General features: G+C 35.8%; 1 protein-coding gene across 5 annotated transcripts in view; it reads left to right on the top strand.

Annotated features, from left to right (window-relative positions):
• LOC136764392 (uncharacterized) overlaps positions 1–12901 on the top strand; it is a 52896-nt gene extending 39995 nt beyond the window's left edge. For all 5 annotated transcript variants that reach the window (XM_066718414.1, XM_066718413.1, XM_066718415.1 and 2 more), the window contains one exon: positions 11972–12901. Coding sequence is in view for 1 of the 5 variants with exons in the window: in XM_066718415.1 (XP_066574512.1) it covers positions 11972–11976 (5 nt within the window). In the remaining 4 variants the exon portion in view is untranslated. The remainder of the gene's footprint in view (positions 1–11971) is intronic.
• The last annotated feature ends 9389 nt before the right edge of the window (positions 12902–22290 follow it).

Below are 22290 nucleotides of genomic sequence, written 5' to 3'. Positions count from 1 at the left end.
CACACAAGGGTCTTTTACATTAGTGAATAAGCACAAACAAGCCCTGACAAGTGCCTTGTGAGCAGAATAAGAATGAAAACTGCGACGTTTTCATTGACACCATACAGAACATGTTTAGATCGCTTTTAGGATGGTTCAAGAGAAAAGCTGGAGATGGAACTTAACAGAGTTTATTCTAAAGTGGAATGAACCAATAAAATAGTTTTCGAAACGCCAGTAATTCAGTTGTACCCAAAGGACCTGAGCTTTCTGTGGCTTGCCAGTTTATGTGCTTTTCCCAACAACTATTAAGTAATATTCCCCAGATAAAACATTCAAAATCATTTAAGATGCGAAGTGTGTTTCATAGGTGCTTACTTCCTGACCTGCCATGGCCTATTCCCGCATTATAAACAGAAAACTCCTGGGAAGAGAGAAGTGTCTCCTTCCTGCTCAGGTCCTTTGACCTTTGCTTCCCTTCCTAGGTAGAGCTAACTAAAAGGTCACTTGGTCCTAATTAGAGGGTACACAGTGATTGCAGGGAGTGGGCAGAGTCATCTAAAGCTCAAAGTATCCTTCCCCACATTCTCAGACAGAGCATGTTCCTGCAGAGAGACTCGGCCTTGTCCCCCAGGGTCTTACCTGCAGGGAGTGCCAAAGGAGACAAGCATTCAATACCATTTGGATTTTCCTGCAGCTGGGAAGAGATTAACATCTTAACACTTATGTACGAGACCAACAGAAAGAAATTCAGTTTGAAGACAATACAATAGGGGTAGGGGCAATGTCAAAATTAAGTCAGTAATCAATTAAAGGGTCTTCATTCTTAATCAGGTGTTATTTATTCAAATTCAACTGCTCACTTAATTGGTTCACAGCTTTTGTAAGTAGTCATTTACAGAGTCCTATTAAACATGTGTGTTGAGGCAAATGAAATGAACTTGGCCCATATTCCTAAAATATGACATCATACTAATTTTACCAATCTTTTTTAAAGATGACAAATAAACACCCACTCAATTGTAATTTTTTGTCAATGTTTTTTTAAATAAAAGTTTTAACTTTAATGGTATATAATAAGGTGTGTCTCTGTAGATGTGGCAGTAAAAAAATGTATACATCTATGTTTAAAACTAGACTGGCCTACATCTCACACACATTGATTGTGAAATTCGGGCGGAAAGGATGTTAAATGACCAAGTTTTTTTTTTGTTTTTTTTTAAAGAAGGAATAAGATAAGCAACCTTGTATTTGTAAGCAGTGGTGATGCTGGCAGAAGCCTGGCATTTCTATTTATACACAGTAGCTCCACACATGGATTATTATTTTAATTAAAATTATATAGCATCTGCAGCATATATCCACTAAACCTGGTGTTTAAAATAAGTGATGTGGTTAAAATAATGTTATTTTTTAATTTCTGGAGTAAAAATTTAATGTATAAAATTTAAAAATGTGGGGAAAAAACCTGCACATTTTGTACTGGTTTAAAAGTGGTTTAGTGAGGTGTACTTGTGAGTAGCTGTCTTTAGTGATAGCTGATTTAATTCAAACATCAGACTGAGCAACCAAGAACCTTGTCAATTTATTTTGTTTCATTTTGTAATGTGCTAAGCCTATATTATCCTGCTGGCTTAGTGCATATTGAAACCATTTCTAGCTTGGAATACCTGGACACTTAAGAATTAAGTAAGTAAGGATATTTTTGAGTGTGAAAACAATTTCATTTTTGACATTAATTAAAAGTCTAAGAACCCAGTGATCTCCTCTTGTTAGAAACTCTCCTTATGTTCTAATGTTCTCATGTCTACAGTAAGCACATATTTTAATTCAGTAATTAACAAGGCTACCCAGCTTTAAAAAGAAAAATGCCTTCTTGCCTGCCATTTCTTTTGATGAGATTATTTTGTGTGAAACACTGTGGCCTTGGTGTTTGTGTTTTCAGTTAGTGCACAATGGCGCATCATCGAACCTGTCAGACATTTATTTTTGCTTGCTAGTTTTTGTTTTACAAATCTGGCCATGGTGTGGCAGCTGTCTGCCAAGTGGTCTGAAAGGAAGTGATAGAATGAGCTCCAGGCATTGGAAACTCTATACATCTTTATGTGTACAGTCAGTGCGTACAGTGATACACAAAGGCAACCACCCCACTCATAGCCTCAGAGCCTTAAGCATTCAATGGAGTTTTGAAACCATCTTGCTCTCAACAGCATGTCTGCCTAAGATTAAATATATGTAACTTGCCTTCCAGGGGTCTGTTTCTGTCTATCTCTCCTTCTACCTCAATTACCACTCTAGTAGCTCTTTGGCTCATTCCTCCTAGTAACAGAGGAATCCAACACCCATGTCCTCATGGATATCCACACAGTTTAAGACCTATACAATATTTCAGTAGCCTGTCCACTCACTATAGAATACCATAGAGGTGTTTAAATCTCCTGGATTTGGTGATATCTACAGTGTGCCTCAAGTCCAGTCTGCAAGCCATTTGCTGAGAAGGGGTCGTGTCTGCAAGAATTTATTAATGTCTTCACGTACACATATGTGTTATACACCTTCAATTCCTCTTAAAAAGTAATGAGTCACTCTATGTAGCCAACATAAAAAATACTTTAATGGAGAAGATAGTGTGGCAGATAGGTGACTGACAGCTGTTGCCTGTATGCATTTCAAAAATTGTGTTTAACACTTTTTCAGCGTGAATGCAACCAAATTCCTCTTGTGCAATGGGGGGACTCTGTCACCAAGAGCTATAGGCCTCATGTAGAAATAGGACACTCAGCTGTTGAGGGGTCACTGTGTCCTGACACAAACATAATTACTTGTCATTGGCATGTGTTTATCTAAACAGTCTATCCCCCCTGAGATCGTGGTTAAGTGAACATACCAACATAGCACTTAATGACACCTAATGGAACTTGTTCATGTTTTACATTTTAACTACTGCTAATGATTAAGTGATTTTCACAGATCCAGGTCTAACTTAAATGATTAAGATTAATGATTGGCTTGATAGTCCCCTGAAAATTGATAGACACTGTTTTAAAAATGAATCATTTTTACCAAGGCCATTCAGTTTTACAGTATAACCAATATGACCTCACTGCAATTCAAGACTGGTGGTTTTCTTAATCTCTCAGCTACTGTAGGAGTGTTGAAAGCTGTAGGCAATTAATTTTTTTAAATGTTTTATTGATTTTTGTATTATTAATATTTGGGAGGACTACAAAGAAACATTATGCTCTATAGCTTAACTGTACTTAAATATTTGGCAAAAAGTCCATCACTGTGATTTATCAATAGAGTTCAGAGCGCTATCTACATTTTTTATTTCTAAACTTGTATTCATTAATTTTTCCCATGCACCTACTTCATGTTTCTCCAGAGAGTTACTCTTGAAATTCCTTAAAAGGATACTTCTGTATTTTGGCATTTTAGCCTGATTGCTTACTCAACCAGAGCCATACAAACCCATGGAAACCTTTTTTATTCAGTGCATCCAGTTTGATGGAATTAGAATTTTTCATTTTGAAAGCTTTGCACGATTACTGTAAGTCAATGGTCGCAAAACAAAGACTCTCAAAAACCGGGTAATAACTTTTGAATACTCAAAAGCTGGGTTGATAGCACATTTGTACATTAAGTATTCTCTACAAGTCTGTACAAAATCTAAATTAATTAGATGCATGTTGTAAAGTATTTTTCTGTTGGAACTATGTCGCCGAACTACGCATTTCATCAGCTGTGTGCGTGAATGACAACACAGTGCAGGCAGAACCGAAAGTAGTCCATCTATCGGGAAGTATGTGGAAACTTATTTAATATCATTACCAGTAAATTAACAAATGTATTTAACTATGAATTTAATATTTATAATATTGTAAGACTACAAATGACAAATGGCCAAGTTTTCCAGTATTTAAAGGCCATGTTTTAGCTGTTTTTGAGTCTGAGTTTTGCCACCATTGACTGACAGCAATCGTCCTAAGCTAATGAAACAAAAAAATCAAATTTCTTCAAACTGGACACACAGAATTAAAAAAGGTTTCCATGGATTCGTATGGCTCTGGGTGAGTAAGCAATCATGCTAAAATGCCAAAATACCGAAGTATCCCTTTATCTGTTTATTTTGACAGCTATCTAAGTGTGGCCACACCAGTTATTGAAATCCATTAATTGAATGCATATATCATATAGAAAATAGTAATATAATGTTATTGTAATGCATTTACAGGGAGTGAGGGAAAAAAGTATTTGATCCACTGCTGATTTTGTATGTTTGCCCACTGACAAAGAAATGATCAGTCTATAATTTTAATGGTAGGTGTATTTTAACAGTGAGAGACAGAATAACAACAAAAACAGAGCACTCTCCTAATCTCAGCTTGTTACCTGTATAAAAGACACCTGGGAGCCAGAAATCTTGCTGATTGATAGGGGATCAAATACTTATTTCCCTCATTAACATGCAAATCAATTTATAACTTTTTTGAAATGTGTTTCTGGATTTTTTAGTTGTTATTCTGTATCTCACTGTTAAAATACACCTACCATTAAAATTATAGACTGATCATTTCTTTGTCAGTGGGCAAACGTACAAAATCAGCAGGGGAACAAATACTTTTTTCCCTCACTGTATCTCAATACCTGCTTATGTATTATTATATTATTGTATGCATTTATTTAATTGCTTCAGCAACCTTCAAATATTGTCTATATATTGTTAATCAGCTGTCCTGCGGGAAAGATGGAGGTAGCTAATATGCAAAAAAAAAAAAAAAAAAATAGGAAGGAACTGAAGTTTGACGTTTGATATTGGTGCATGCCTTGGCATTTTTTATATGTTTAGAGATGTAATGATAGTGACACTGATAGTCTTAAGACGCCAGATCTTACACACATCTTTCAGTCCTTCATAGAGGAACATAAGACAGAACACATTAAAATAGGGCTCCTGTGCTCTTAATCTCTGAACCCACATAGGGAAAAGCAGTAAAGTTGCAAAAGGATAAAGCCTGCAAATGGGATAAAATTAACTTTTTGGGCCACTAGCCACTGTGCCTGGTAGAAGGAAAAAAAACTTACCAGCCACTTGGTATTTTTACCAGCCAAAAACAAACATCACCAAAAATGCACGAGAGTGCGTAAATGTGTGGTGAACATGTTAAAACATGACATTTATTCAGGTAATTAATCAATCACCATAACAAAAGCTAATTGCACACCTGTATATACTAGACAGGTGTGTATGAGGGAAAAGGATCTGGATAGAAAAAACAAGCTCCCCACAACTTGCAAGTTATAAGGTCTTTGATCAAAACATTGCAGTCTATTGAATTATAACACTTGCTAGTAGAGACAGTGTGCGGGAGCATCATTTTCAAATTAATCAATCACATATGCAATAACATGGCAGCTAATAGGGATCTGTATCAACACACTAAACTAACACATGAGAAGGGGTGTTATATGGTGACACATTATTGCTCTTCATACTCCTCTTCCTCTTCAGTGCAACTCCCTTCTCTGGGTGTCTGAACGTCATTAAAAGGATTTCATTGGATTGGCTAGATATTCATAGAGTCACAGTCTGTGGTTGGGTAAAAAATATATAATCTTTAGGAATGATGAGAGACAGTAACGTCCTTTCCATTGGTCAATAGATGCACGCCAGCAAAGACGCGACGTAAACAAGCTGCACGTTTCTCTTCAGCAGAATCTCGGCTACGCAGCAAAAAATCCACGTCTCTATTGCAAATCGTTTCCCCATAAATGAATGTTGTAATTGATGCAACTGATGAATACTTATCTAACACAACAAATGTGTTAAATAAATATCTATGTAAAAATACATTAGAAGACGTATATGGAAATGGCATAATAAGACCTGTCAACTTTCACGCATCTCATGTCAGACTCTTGTATTATTGTTTCCCGACATTATCACTTTTTATTGTCACAATTTCAAATTAACTATAAAGGTTGTGACTATTTGTTTTATATATTTTGCAATTACAGCTGTAATTGAAAGACCAATATGTTTTTCTTTTCATGTTTTATACATTTTCATTCAATTGCCAGTTTAGCAATGTGAGCTGCAGTGACAATGCCTTAACATTAGCAATGTTTTCTGGTCACAACAGCAAAATACAAAATGTATAAGACCTATCTGTCTAGCTAATTTATACAATCTACTTGACTTTTCCTCTCCAAACCACACTCACACACAGAGTGACTGTAATTATGACTATGAAAAGTAATTACTTTTCCTCATCCTTAACCACCTTACTTCTGCTTCATTGCTCTCCATGAAATATGTCCTCCTGGACCGAAGATATGCCAAATATTTTCAAAAAACATGGTAATCAACTAACATACCAACACTACAACGTCAACAAAGTAATTCGTATTTTGAAACATACCAACAAATACTCTAATCAGAAACTAAAAGTTGAGTTCCCGTACACTTGTTGGCTACCCATCAAAGTGGCGGGTAAAATTGACAGATTTACCCACCACTGGCTAAATCTACCCACAATTGGTGGGTGTTAATTTTATTTCCTGCCTGCAAACCTTGAGCAATATATATGAAGGTACAATTATAAGAACATTAGTGTAAAAAAGAAAGGTAATGCACTAAGTGATATTTGCAATGGGCTGAAATCAAAGACTAGAGATAAAGAGTCTTTCCAGTACTGCAATAAGTGGGCAAGATACAGTACTTCTGACTGAAAATCAAATGCCAAAGTAATCCTTTGAGGTATTTACTGAGGGTAACAGCTTAGAAGTGCATTTTGAGACAAACACTCATTCAGCCTCAAAAGGAGCTTGTTCTCTCTTTTTGCTTTTGCCATTTGTATTGTATTTATTTATTTTTGCAACATAGCAAAATAATACTAGCAATTTGAGAAAGGTGGGACTTTTTCAATGTCTATTTGTCATTCATTGAGACTTCCTTGACATTTAGACTACATTAAATTCCTCATCAGCAATTTTGGAAAAGTAAGAGGATGTCAACAATCTGTATTGGCAAGAGACAGAAATAATCTTCTACTCAGTGAATGCTTTATATTACCCTGATCTTTAAACGTTTAAACAAGTCCACATAAGAATCACATTTTGTTTATTTTGAAACCTTTCTAACCCAGTACTTTCAGTATTACAAATTACACTGCTTAGAGTCACGTCTTGGTCGAAGCCTAATTCAAAACTGAAGCAAAGTGTTCCTCAAACTATGATGTCCCAGTGAAACAAATAATTGTTGACATTGTAGTCAGTACTAGAAAAAACGAAATTATGAAGTGTATCTTTTCTGAATTCCATTAAATAAGGAACATGTGTTTCAGTGATATTCTTAAAAATGAATGAACCCCTAAGCTATACATGATCACATCTGATCATCCTCAAAAAAGATACTGAATGTAAATATATAGTTTATTATTGTTGTTATTATTTATTTATTAGTTTGTTTATAATCCTATTATCCTATTTCCTATTTATGATCCTATTATAAACAATGCTGATTGAGTGACAGCTGTAAGATTATTTATCCAAACAGATTACATACATGATCTCTGTCTCACCCCAAAAGATGCACACAGGGGACTTGGAAAGTTGGAAGGTCAGCTGTGCCTTTTTCAATTGTTAAATGTACCTCTTCAGAATAATCAATTTTGTATGAAAGGATTCTTGAAATGAAAAATAATTATAGGGTTGTGTTCAGAGCCCCAAATAATGTAACAGCTTTGAGAATGCTAAGTGTCAAATATATCTCATTGTCGACAGTAAATTTGCATTTGTAGTCTATATCACAGTCATTTTAGTTCGATCTATTTTTTTCTTTCTTGTTTGTTCGTCATAATGCAGAGTGTAATTACCTCCCAAATTATTGCTCATATCATTATATATGTATTTAGGTGTGTATTTGATTGTCCAATACTTATTGAGCTTGTTCATGCTGCTACCACGTACTGAGATGTTCAGGAAAATGTCATTGGACTGTGGAAGACAGAACATATCGTACAGAGGATTATTTTATTCTTAATTGTATCCAGATCAGTAGTGTTCTTATGTTTTAAAACAAGAATCGGAATATGTAACAGTTGGTATGATTTTTATTTAATTTGAATTACTCAATTTTACTTGTTCTTTAAAGCATATGGCAATATTTTCTTCAAAATCTTGTCAAAAACTGATTTTGCACTTCTACTGAGTTTAATGCTATACCTGCCCTGAAGGTGTTACATTTTATTTCACCATTTGTTTATGTAATTCAAAGTGGGGAACTTGCTTAAAACATTTATTCAAGGTTATTTAAAAAATATGCATTATTGTGTGTAAGTAAGAAGACAGAAGAAATAGAAGAACTATATACATGTACATTATTAATTTCATATAATACCTTTAAAGATGTATGTTAGCATGTCTGTAAAAAATGCACTTTGATGTGCATCACAGTGATGATTTGAGTCAGTACAAAATGTTTGCACTTCTGTAGTAACAAAGAACAGATTTAAAGCAAATGGACAAGTTCCTGAAGCCGTCCCCATTGAGTGAGACACATGCCATGCAAGGTTTTAGGACTTACAGAGTAAAGTCCTTCTCTAATCCTTGGATCAGTCCTGTCTATTCTCAACCTTTATTAGAAAAACCTGCCTGGTGGGATTTTACTGGACTGTCTGTTACATCAAAAGCTGCTATTACTTGAGCATTTTTGGGCAAAATAATAATTTTGTGAAACTATATTCAGTGCAGGGAGGTTTTTGGGGAGGAGAAAGTAGTCCATATGTTCTATACAAAAGTATTCACATTTTCACTTACCAACTCAAACAAAGACCTACCAAGATTTTTGACTGAAAATATTCAATGACAAATCAATGGAAAAAGTTTGGCAACTAAAGAAGAATGGGTGAAGTGACTTACTGTAAGTTCATGAATACCTTTCCTTACAAATGAAAAGTTGGTTCAGTAGCCCTCTTGGAGCTACAGTAGGGCCAATCATGTACAAAATATAAAGGAACAAGTAAGCATGTGGCTTAATTTCCAAATTAGTAGAACATGTATCACAAGACCTGTTTTTTCGTGTGAAGTAATGGCAATTTCATAATAACATCCTTCCAGTACAGAGCAGAAGTAAGGCCAAGTCAAGCAGCATCTTGTGTCCCATTGTCTGAAGAGAAGGCTAAGCAGGGCCGCAAAGACAGATACCAATCTGTAGTCCAGGTAGCACTGAAGCAAGGAAAGAGCTGCCTGGTGAAAGATGAGGCATTCCTGTGGGGATTTACTGCTGGATAAAACAGTAGCCTAATCTGATTCCAGTATAACACATTCTTCCTTTGGAACTGTATCCAATTTCAGTGAACTCAGGGAACACTGCTGCCCCCTTAATAAAGTAATTCTGCGTCTCTTTGATGAAGGTCTGTTGACCGAAATGTCTGGTCTCTGCCAGAAAGTGCTGAGTGTGCACTGGACGTGTCCTAACATTTATTTAAGCAATGGCTTGCAGTCTCTCTTTACCCCCCACCCCCCAAAAAGGCATAAACAAAGCAAAAACAAAAAATATATTCACATGGATTGCTGCAATAGACCTAAACTACAACTCACATTCGTAAAACAAAAGATGACCATCTATATTACGTTTTATGTTTTCAGTGCAGTTTGCAAGCACTGTAAACCCCAGTGCTTTTGTTTGGAGAAGATTCAGTCAGATTCTTTATGATATAAAATATTGCTAATGGTTTAAAAAGTGAATTGTGTTACTTTAGTGTCTCCATTTGACTTCTAACTTTAAACATTAAGTCCCAATGATGTTCAAGGATGAGTACTGAGGTCTTAGGGCTGGGATCTGTTTAAATCATCCTCTAATTTATGACGAACAATCTGAAGTCCATGAGCTCTTGGGTATCATTCAGCTCACATCCTCTTGCCTTCGGGATTTTACAACCAGCAGTAAAACAATAACTTTTGGAATGAGCTCAAATTGGTTTAGGAGTCTATAACCCTGGTCTCCTGAGGGGAGCATATAGTGAGAAGCAAGTTCATCGTTTTGTCTGTGATTACTGAATTGTCCAAACATCTAGCACTGACAAATGGTCCACCCATGTCTGGACTTGGTATTGTAAATGTCTGTGGAGAAATGCAGCTGGTAGCCTGTCATGGGTAACCAAATATACAGCAGTAGGAACATCCTCATAATTCACAGATATAAATATTTCTAATGCAGGACAGTGACGGAAAAACACTTTTCTGTGCGGGTAGTGAAAAAAAAGTAGATTTTGTAACAGTGGTTACATTCACAGGTCACTAATCCTCTGCTGAAAACCTTTAATGCCGAATGTGCTTGAACCCTTTAGGCTTTTTCTCCACAAGGGTCGCAATGTAGGTGTGTGGTGGGGAGGGACTTAACCCAGAAATATATTGAAAACATCAAGCTAAAATACTTGTCATTTTGGGAGTCAGGCTTCTCCAACTCATCCACTGTGATTACTGTTGAGTAAAGCTAAATAAAACGTATTCAATAAGATCACGTATGAAATATTCATTAGTAGACATGGATGGGCATGTCTGTCTGAATGGACTGTTGTAACATTCCTGAATCTAAGCGCTAGGACCTCTCAATCTTGCTTGAAAAAACAAAACAAGAGCCTTCCTTGTGGCTGTTTAGTGGATCCTTAACCTGACAGACAAAACCCTACGAAAGCAGAGGTTTAACTCTTGTCTATTTCAGCTGAAGAATGCTGCCTATGTTGCCATCAGCAATGTCACCTGTTCACCATAAGCCTTTCATCAGCTCCCTGGCGATAACTCACAATTCAAGAGCAAAGGCCCAGAACCTAGGTTTTCGTGATAGAAATCTAAAAACATTGTTTATCAGTGAGAGTCTGCCAACACAGGGAAATACTCCAGGTTATAAATGTCAGAGATTGTTCATTCTGAAAACAAATGCAGTCGGTTATCCCGTAAAAGTGACAGAGAAAAATGCCAAAACATATTGAACAAGCAAACACATTTTCCTTTCTATGGAGCTTTTGTTGTATCAAGACAGATCACACCTCAACCCACATCACCACTGAAGACCATATATTTATTTTATAGATTGAATATTTAAAGGTGAGGTTAATTTCTACAATATATTCTACAATAACATATTAAACATACAGTAGAATAGGTTAAAAACATATATCCAATATATAATTGGGGGGTGGGGGTCATACATATCTATTATATATTACAAATATATATTTGTTTTGTATCAGCCAAGATGAACCATACACATAGACTTGTCAAGTGAAGGAAATGGAAATCTGAGGAGAATTTATGTCAAATGTATTCAAATACATTTTAGATTATTCAAATTATGATAAAGGCAGGATTTGAAGGTTTAATTAAAAGTTTCCAAGAGTTTGTCAAGCCATAATAAAAAAATAAAAAAAAGGTACTGTGCACATGGAACTGTTACATGATAGGATTTGCTGGAGAGGAAGACAGATATTATGGAGGCCAGAGTTTAGTTTTGGATAGCCTTGTAAGGTCAAAACAAATCCCTGGTTAAGAATAAATTGCTGTCTTTAAGGACATAGCAGGTAAATTCACCTCCAACAGATGTCTTATTCCCAGGGGTTCAAAGGTCATGTCAGAGGTCACATTCAAAGGAGGAGGAGGTGGCCCGACCAAATGCAATGCAGCACATTGATGGAGGAGATGGCAGCAGATTTCCTGGGGCTTTCCTCCTCACCGAGACAGGCTCAGTTTCAGAATTTGCCACACACTAAAGAGGAAGACTGGGAGATCAAAAAAGGCAATCTACAGTGCTTCTGGGGTTATGATATCGCAAAAAGTGCCGCACAGCTCCAACGTGAATTGTGTTGTGGTCATGGCCATCTGTCCAAATTCAATGTGTATAAATAGTTGAATATTGACCACAAGGTCTTATTAAATGCCTTAAACTTAAACATCTTCACTCATACTGTATTATCATTTATTTATTTTTCAGAATGAAGAAAATATGAAAAGGAAAATGCTGCAGAGGACGTGGTTTTCTGAAAAGCCCTAGGTCACTAAGGATGCACATTTCCATTCACTGGTTTTGAAACAACCTGAAGCTTTTATTTTGTTTTTATTTTACGGAAGAGGACACACACTGGATATGGACTGTCTTCTGCTTCAGCAATTCATGACCAACTTGCCATTTACCAATCACATTAAATTGAGCTATGCCTTCTCTACTACAAATTTGTAATAATAATAATAATATTTACCAAAGCTAAAGCAATAAGTAACATGTTTCTGTGCGGTTCTGGTGGGGCTTTATTTTACACAATGAAACATTATTTAATTTTTCTTTCCTACACTTTACTATGGTTTCACCAAGGTATACTACAGTAAATGTTTCAAACAAAATTAGAATACTTTTTAGATTGCGCTTTATTTTTGTATCGATTATAATAAAATGTAATATGTCATGCTTATCTTAGGTATCTTGTTTCCACTTCCTCTTCTATCAGGATGGGGTCAATGTGTTTTGTTCTTCAGGCAGATATTTAGCTGACAGTGTGTCTCAGCCAAAATACATTGCAAGGAGGGCACTTAATAAATAAACAGTAAGAAACCTCTAACCCCACACATTTCTCACCTTTTAAAACATCAACTTGACCTCTTAGGCTGCTGTGAGAAAAATGAATAGCCTTCTCATGAAAACAGGATCACAGTTCAAATCTAAATCAACATAAAATGGTTATGTTTTTTTAAATGTGTATATTTTGGCTCCAAATTATTGTTTTTGTTATAACATGTATTAATAGTTTTGTACCACACTTTGAGATGAGTATTCACATGAATTAATGAAGTGGCTCTTGCATTTTGAGTTGAGTTTGTTGCATTTCAGTGAAAATGCTCATGAAAATAAAAATGAAAGTGAGTATCACTGGTTTATTAGTAGAATCATCTGTATTTTTGACTGCTTAAAGAATAACTGACATGTGCTTAAATTAATTATGGGAGTTTCATTAATTTGATGGCCTGGGAACATGTCAGACAATTCATTATTTTACAGGGTTATACATAAGTATAGTATACAAGAGCTGAATTGGAAAATGGCCTGCATTCATTTCCACTACTCAAAAAATTAATAATGAATTGTTCAGACAAATGCCATATTTTAAGAGCCCTGCTATTCAGCTACAGCACACACACATTCAGAAACTCAATATTAATTTGTTGCAGTTCAGCTCAATACGTTGATTTAGCAATGTGTGCGTGTTCTTCATTACAATGTACAACATGATGTACATTATTCATACATTGTACTATTTATTCAATTTATGTATTTATTCATTCCTTCCTTCACTCATTCTCACTGAATAGTGCTGACAATATGGAGTTTGTTTGATCACATTAGCAGTTCTGTCTTTTGTTGTTGACAGGTGCTTGATAATGTGATAAGCTAAACTATATTTACCTAAGAACTGAGGGATAATTACAGTTTACAGTGTCTTTTCTTTTTTAACCCACACATTTTGTTGTTGGTTTAAAAACATGAATTCTGCATCATAATACAAAATTTAATTAAAAAAATGTGAATGCAGCACAGGCTCCTTATAGAAGTGTGTAATAATAATACTGGATGTGTTTGCAAAAGAGAATTTGTCCTCAGAACTATTTTAATATAAACACATTCAGCATATAGCTGGATATATAAAAATAAACATAAAATGAAATGGAGCACTTAAATAAAACATCTCTAACAGTTGTCCTGTAATATTCAAAACTTCTATATCAATTTAGATGATTAAGCATGTTTAGAGTTCCATACAATCTCTCTGGAGTTACCACAGAAAAAAAATGTTTTACTGTATTTTCCGGTCCCTGTCAGTACTAATTTATTGCATTTGGCACAAAAGGCATTTCAGGCACATTAGGAGCAACTAATGTAATCAGGAAATCTATTATTAAAGCTTTGTTATCTAGTAATCTGGAACTAAGATTATTCTAATGAAATAAATCCTGGGATAGTCAGGCCTTTGTGTCATTGCCACTCAAGACCTCCCTGAGCTGCAGATTATTATTTGGCCTCCACAGACAGAGGCCTATACTTCGCAGGCACCTGTTGTTGCCATCATAAATCAGCCGTTTTCAATGAAGCACGGGAGAACACACCCCAGACCGAATCCTAAAAGGATTACGGACGATGTCTCCTCCAAATACTAATAATAGATGATGTGTACGTCGTACAATAAAACATGATAAATGATTACGGCTAAGCTCCCTGAACAACACAGCATTCCTCTCATAATTTCATGGGAGGATCACTAAGGAAATCATGAGAAGCCAGTGGCATCGGTATGGCTAACTCATCCAAAAGCCTACTAGTTCTCCTTCCCTGCACTGGTCAAGTGGACTCTTGCTTTTATTAATGGCAGGTAGACATAAGGGGAGGGTTCATACAACCTTCGCTTATATCTCTTTACAAGATATTTACATAATGGAGGGATATCTGATCAGTACCTGTTACTAGTTATTAGCAGGGTCCTGCATTGAAATCTGGTATTGAATAAATGAAGGCCTAGACAAAATCAAAACTTTGACCTATTCGCAATTTACTTTATAAATTACATATGGGAAACCAACAAATCAGCATGTAGCATGTCCAAACATCCCTATACCTCTTAACTTGTGTATAAATGTAATTCATGTGCATGTAATTATCATTAAATGTAAAATCTCCAGTTACCAGTGATGTTTCAGGATACAACACTCACTCATATTAAGTAAGTTTCACAGGATGTACTTAAAAAACTAAACAAGAAAACATCAGTCAGTTACAGCAGATCCTGGTCAATTTTAAGCTGTGTGCATTAAGCTAATGTTCCAGGAATACAACTGATTTGTTCTGTGGATTATTGTGTCGATTTAAAGTCACTAACAGACATAACAGTGCCAATTGTGTATAAGCCTGCTACACAGCGAAAACGAACATATATCAGCATATATTCACAACCATTGGATAGCACATGGTTATTTGGGTATTATGGGACCATTATAATGAATGCAAAGTGTGCTTGTGTGATCATTGTGGTGTTATAAATACACACTATTGGCCAGATTAAATCAAAATTTTGACCCAATCGCTAATCGAAAACTACAGAACTGTACTCATTTTTAGTAAGATGCCGCTTTCTTCTAATCATAAATGTAACCGCTGTGATGCACAGGTTTGTAGTTTGCTATTTTGATTTAATCCGGCCCTAGATCCGCTGTCACTTTTATAGTTGGAATACAATATTCAGACTGGAGCTTCATGATAATTTTCCAGGCAGGACATGAATAATTGTCTGATGTTTGCAGAAATGCTGTATATATGATATTGCTAATGGGGATCCAAAGTCTTTTGATCAGACGTGCATTGGAACCACATTAAGGTTTCCAGCCTGTGGAGCAATGCCAAACAAACCCTTTTGGTTCTTTTGTTTCCCAAACACAATCCAGGATGTTATAGTCTATTATTAAAAGGCATACTGCAGACTGTACATGATTAAACTTTAGCAGCAATCAGGGTACTAAACACTGTTGGGTGAATTTAAAGCCCATTGTTACATTGTTCTACTGTGTATGAATCTTCTCCGAGTCACATGTTCTGACAAACAGGATTCTTGCAGCCTTTGCTCATTCCTCTGGTGTCAGCCTCCTCCAAACTGACAAAACCAATGAGTGTTAACATCACTTCTCACATGGTGAACCTCATGCCCTCACATGCATGCAGAACAAGTAACAAATTGTACCAGTGTATGGCAAGAGTGTTTAAATGTGCACATCTGTGAAAAGGATAATTTTGTATTTCAATATCTTAAGAGTCACTTGTTTTGAATATGTAAATGATACTGCAAAAAAAACAGCCTACATTTTGAGTGTAAAGAAGGTATCTACAGTATATAATCCCTGTTGTTGATTTTCATATTTAGATCAGAGCTTTACTGAATAGTATTTGCCACCATCATTAAATTGTCTCATTAATAGTACCTCTAAAAGATTTAAGTGTACTTACGGTTGGTGAAAAGCTATATGTACAGAACAGAGTTCTGTTCTGTCTTATTGCTGTGGAAAAGTTCAACCACTTGAACTTGAATGAAACTTATTTGCAGAGAACTAAAGTTGATATGTTGGTTACAGAATACTTAGAAAAGTTTTTCAGATAATATGTTTGCTTGAATCTTTCATTCACACATAGTAGCAACAGAACAAAATAAAGAATGCCCTTTTAACAGCAGGTTCTAATAAATTAACCATACGAATGTGCATGCAAAAAAAAAAGATTTTGAAACTCTGTTCATTTCACTTCCAGAAACGTTGATTGTGAAGTTTAGAGCACATGTACAAACACATTCTCTTCAGAGTGGCAGTGTTAACAGACAGGAATTACCAATACCTGACCATAAGCATGTTAGAGTCAAATATTATGCTGTTGAGTGCCTTTACTCTTATGGCCCTAGGAGCTTTCTGAGTGCAAAGTTATAATGTTACAAAACATTATAAAGCAAGGGTTGAAACTAATAATAATAATAGTACCATATATTGATATATTGCTATCTTCACATCAACTTTCATGGCATCCTAGAATAAAGACATTTGACACCACTGGGGAAACATTGCCAAAAATGCCACACAAGTTCAAGATTCCTATGTAGTTGTAGCATTTTGAGGTCCACTGTATCATTGATGAACCCAATGACAGTTTCTAAAGTTTAAGTTCTGTGTTTTGGCTGAGGATATTTTTCTAGTATTGGTCTTACCCAATTGTGAGAGCATGGTACAAGACATTTGACTACAGTGCAGGTTTATTTTATGTATTTTCTGTGAAATAAATAAGACATCTCGCTCAAGCAGAGTTGTGCAGAGTCTCCTTTGTTTTCATTTCCCCCAAACTTTTTATTACATTAATGGATGAATGTGTTTGTTTAAATGAGCAAATGTAACCCATTTCCCAGTTATTAATATTTTAAAGAGACTTATAAGAGCCTCTAGACTGTGGCCATCCAAGACTGGAGTTGACGTGGTGGGTTGAAGTGTAGGGCATTATTCAGGTGCTATATTGAGCTTGTTTCTAGGGCTCTGGTTTGGCCTGCAACAGGTGATAAACGCAATCAGGAGCCAATAGAGAAGAACTCTTTAATCCACCAATAAAGGGCTGAAATACTGCTGTCAGTCTGGCCACTGTGACAGCCACAGGGCAAGTGGAATGTGCAATATGGATACAGCAAGGCAGGCGGGCAGGATAGCATTGCTGTTCCAGACTCCCCTGAACTGGATCCAAAAGTATTAAGTTCTTAGAATCCTCCTCTATATACAGAAGGTATATTTACAGGAGCACATTATTTGGATGCTACTGTAAGTGTGAAAGCAAAGAGAAAGTGGTGCCCTCTTTCAGTGAGCTATTCTAAGTTGAATGAATTTGGCCACAAACTGATTAGGGCAGAGATATGTCCTTCCCTGGCACTCCAGCACTTCAACCACTGGGCTGCTTGTCCCGGCCCGAACCTAGGCTGAAGGCCCTCTTTTGGTGGAAGAGGGCAATGACACTTAGAGAGCCAGTGGTGACTTGGCTGGTGAGGTATCTGTTGATTCTTAGGCCACCTCTCTAACTGTCCATCTGACTGTCTACCTTCCAATTCATTTATCTATCTGTCTATCTGTTTATTTATTGTACACATTTTCTTCTGTGACAAGAAAATGGAGGTAAAATTACAACACAGACATTTCAGAACAGCCTTTTAAGATTTAGGATGCAAGGTGAAATTCAGCAGGATACATTCTGACAGTGGAAATCAAGTCTTGGGAGACTGGAGGCACACTAGACTGTATGTATGAGAGCACAGTGGCTCCAGGTCACACAAACTTCCACCACATGCTGCTTGCTGAAGGGCATGCTTTCGGGGGCAGGAGAACAGCTGCAACCTTGCTATTTAAAACAACTAACAACTAACTACACATCACAGATCTTTTGTCACTGCCTTTCAGCTTTGATGCCTCAAATATCCAATACAGTAATAATGAAATCTTTAATTAAGCACTTGAACAGGCTTTGGTGTTATCTTGGCATTTACAGATTAATGTTCTGATATTTTATATTGCTGTTTTCTTTAAGGCATTCTTCCATGCCATCTGTTAATTACTGAGCTCAGTTCATGAATTGCTAAACAGGAGGAAGATATGAGTTGAAGCCCCCCACTCTGGGATAAATTTACAATTCTTTAAAATATTTATATGAATTGTATCATTTTTATACTACACATTTTAATTTTAATGAGTTGGTTATTTTACACCATTCTTATGAAAGCACGGTTGCTTAAATTATGAGTTGATGTGTCTGTATGTGTTGCTACAGTGTATGAGTAATATAACTTGATTGTATCACATAAGCAACTTTGAAAAATTAAAAAATTACCAATAATGTTGGATGTATACTCTGTTAGGGAGCATCCGGATGTGTTATAACTTCCTGGAATGCGGAAGAACTACAAAATCACCAGATTTGTCTATCTAATTCTGTTTTGTTACTTCTTGATAGTAATTAGTTTCCATAGACAAAAAACAGTGTTGATTCGTCTGTTGTTCATTACAACCCTTCTGAGTATGAGCAATAGAATAATCAAATGTATTAAAAGGTAATTCACATAATTGTAACAATATAATTATAATATTTAATTATAAATCAGTTTTTCACAATTGTTTTCACATATTGCTTTATGAATGAGAATAATTAAATTGTCCTACAAACAGTGAAATAGCACTGTGTGAGAACATTTGAATTCCCCTTGATAAAAGTACTTGAATGACATACATTTACCAACAAATAGTAACATTAATATAAAAATGCACTGAAAATTGGCAAAAACTGTCAAATAACCTGTCAGCATCCTCCAAAATATGCAAACAGGTCAAATTCCAACAATATCAACAACAGTATTGACACGATAAAATGTCAACATCTGTCGTCACTATGGTGTCAAGGTTACAAAAAAATTAAATATGATAAACTAAAATATTTCTGATTCGATTCGGCACCTAAGCACAACACTACGTGTTAACATCTGGCTGCACAGCTGAATGTTTACCTGTCCATGATAATATTTTGTTTAATTTAAGGTTCAAGACAGAGGTTGAAGAATGATAAGAATGTATATTGAGGAAAACTAACACATTTATGTTAATCTTGAGATCTTATTTCTTTATTCCTTCAATGAAATGTCACTCACAAATTAACTTTACACGACAGCCATTAAGTTTTGTCAGTAAAGTTAAAACTATACTTCCAAATTGCATATTGTTCTGAAAATGCTTTAGAAATTTATATTTTCAAGAGAATCTTGCTGTCTGAAAGCACATTTACTCATGCATCACTCGCTAATAGAAAACTACACTGTACTCAGTTTCAGCTTCATTTGTAGTAAGATGCCACTATCTTCTAATCATAAACGTAACCGCTAATGTACAGGTTTGTAGTTTTCTACAGGGGTTTTCTGTAGGGTCAAAGTTTTGATTTAATTCGGCCCTTGGTTGCATTATTCTCATCAGGTAGAAAATAAAAAATTGAAATCATTCTAATTTTCTGAGGATTTATTTTTAAAAATATATATACATTAATGTTCAAAATAACCCGGTACCTAACTCTAGACCCTTTGACACAAAGGCAATGGACACACTAGTGCAGGGTTTCTCAGTCCTGGTCTTGGGAGGATGCCTGTCTTCAGCAGGTGTCTGGAATGTAACCGATTAAGCCAATAAAGAATTAGCACATTGTCTTGACAAAGAACACACCAAAACCATAATATTTCTGAAAACACACAATAACTCAGAATAGAAAACCCTACATTACACAATTCATGTATTTAAATGATAATGATACTTTAGTCACCTCTCTCATCTGATTGTAACCTACATATGGTCACCTTGGTCTAACCAGCACCAAAAATACTTTATTGGTTTTGGATTACAGTTATTAGCCACTCATACTTATTGAATATATGGAACATCTACTAATTTAAAGCAAACAAAGTCTGAGGGTCAACATAATAACTTTCCCCACCCTAATTCAGGGGCAAGAGTTAAACCCTATTAGGGAATCATGAAGTTTATAAGGACTTCAATACTAAGGTGCTACTTAATAGTATGCACTTACAGCCCTTTATCCAACCGTAATGAAACCTTAGTAAAATAGACATGCACTGCATTTCAGAACTGGTTAAAATAAATCAAATACTGCATATTTTAAACCTAAACCTTGCTACAAACACGAGCACCTGCTGCTCAACATGCATGCTCGTTTCACAGTCCTTTCACAGGGATAACATGGAAATGCTTCGGTTTCTGTATCATAAATCACGGTGGCATTAATGCGTCTGACACCGTCATCTTCCCGGAGATGGGACCTTGTCTCTGGGTAGTAGAGCTGAATTTGTCCTGCTGAAACCCAGTCCCTCTCTGTCCCTGCGTCCTGCTGTGCACCGGCCTGCTGCCCGCACGTCTCCCATCACTGACCCAAGAGCATGTGTGCAACTCGTGGGTGACATTTGGAGATTGTGATCACTTCGGCAAAATCTCACTTTGGACCATGTTTGTTTAATTAGATTGTATTTATAAACTGAACTTCCGATTAAACAAGGTAAAAGAGTTAACACGAAAAGCGCACCTGCAGTAGCCTCCGAAACAGGTGCAACGTGCTGACCTCCATAGCGCTGGAGTTACATCATCAGCAAAAGGGTGTATAAGGGGAAATTGTGTCTGGGTGGGATGGGGGAGTTAATTCAAGGAGTACTGCACACAAAGTGATTTGCTCCAATATATCACTGAATGTCTTCTCAAGAATTAGATGTTAAAGGAAAAAAATAATAGTGGTAAAAAAAGTTAGTAGAGTAGGATACGTAACTCTTCCTGGTCGAGTCTATAAGCAACGTGTATAAATGTAAAATGGCGCGCATCATTAAACACGCTCTCTGAATTCATTTGGATAAGTCGTGTCATAACTTCTTGAATAGCGGAAAAACTGCGGACTCACCAGAGCTTTTCTCTCTGGGTAAACTACTAGTTAGTACTAGTAATTCAAATGTCCATTACCAAATGACTATGTGCCCACGCAGCGGGAAAAACAGTGAACTCGACACTGATGTACGGTAGCCCTGAAGTACAATTATTTGACATCAGCTATTTTTTGCTTATATGATGGAGGAGTATATATTACTTATATGGTATAACAACTCAAGACGCATAACATCGTGATTTTAGAAACAGCAGGAGGCAGGAGGTAATTATATTCACCATAGTTAGTGGAAAGACAAGGCCAAGCCAAATATTAAATATGTATTTTCTGCTGCTAAAGACTAAGACCTTTGCATTATAAAACGAAAATAAATAAGGGGTTACTGATGCATAAAAAGACTGGTTTGTTTGTTTCTATAGTTACATCCTCTGTGCCTCTACTTGGCTCCCAGTTGGCACCCAAACCTGAACTTATTTTAGAGATGGTTTGAAATGACTGGTTTGAAATGTAGGGACTATCCCTGGCATCTCTTGCGTTACATCTTTGAATATGAGAGTTGATAAACAGGGGTTGCTAAGAGCTATCGTGTGTTGTTTTAAGCATGCCAATTTCTCAATAAACAGAATGCTTTCTATATCCACCACACCCTGGCTTTAACATTTATAACCCTACGGTATCAATCAAATATAAATTATACAACTATTTGAAATAGTACCATATCTTCCAAAATATATAGCCAAGGGGGCTAAAATGCATCAAATAAATGTGAACTCCTTAAATTATGGGTTTTCTCATGTTTCATGATTTACATTCTAAACTCTTTAATCTTACAAATATAGTATTTAACACATTTCACTGTGCTTTTATTGTAATTTTAACACAATCGTCCTTGAACAAACACTGTGTTAAATTTAACACATTCGTTCTAATAGTGTGAAATTCACTAGAAATTTGCAGACATTATTTGTTACCAGGTTATTCACTACTGGCATTATTATCATTAATACTACTACTACTACTACTACTACTACTACTACTACTACTACTAATAATAATAATAATAATAATAATAATAATAATAATAATAATAATAATAATAATAATATTTTAATTTCATGTGTTGCCTTTTTTCATGCATTTATTTTTTTGGTGTACACCTTTTTGAAAAACAAATCAAGAAAGCAAGAAAATTATATTTTTACTGATATAAATTATGCTTGCCTTCCATAATAGGACCGGAAAACAGACTGAAGACTGTATTAGACCCTAATCAAACTCTGCAC

This window comes from Amia ocellicauda, chromosome 12 (genome assembly GCF_036373705.1).
Source record: "Amia ocellicauda isolate fAmiCal2 chromosome 12, fAmiCal2.hap1, whole genome shotgun sequence".
In the NCBI taxonomy this organism is placed as follows: Eukaryota; Metazoa; Chordata; class Actinopteri; order Amiiformes; family Amiidae; genus Amia; species Amia ocellicauda.
This window is presented reverse-complemented; position numbering and strand designations above follow the sequence as displayed.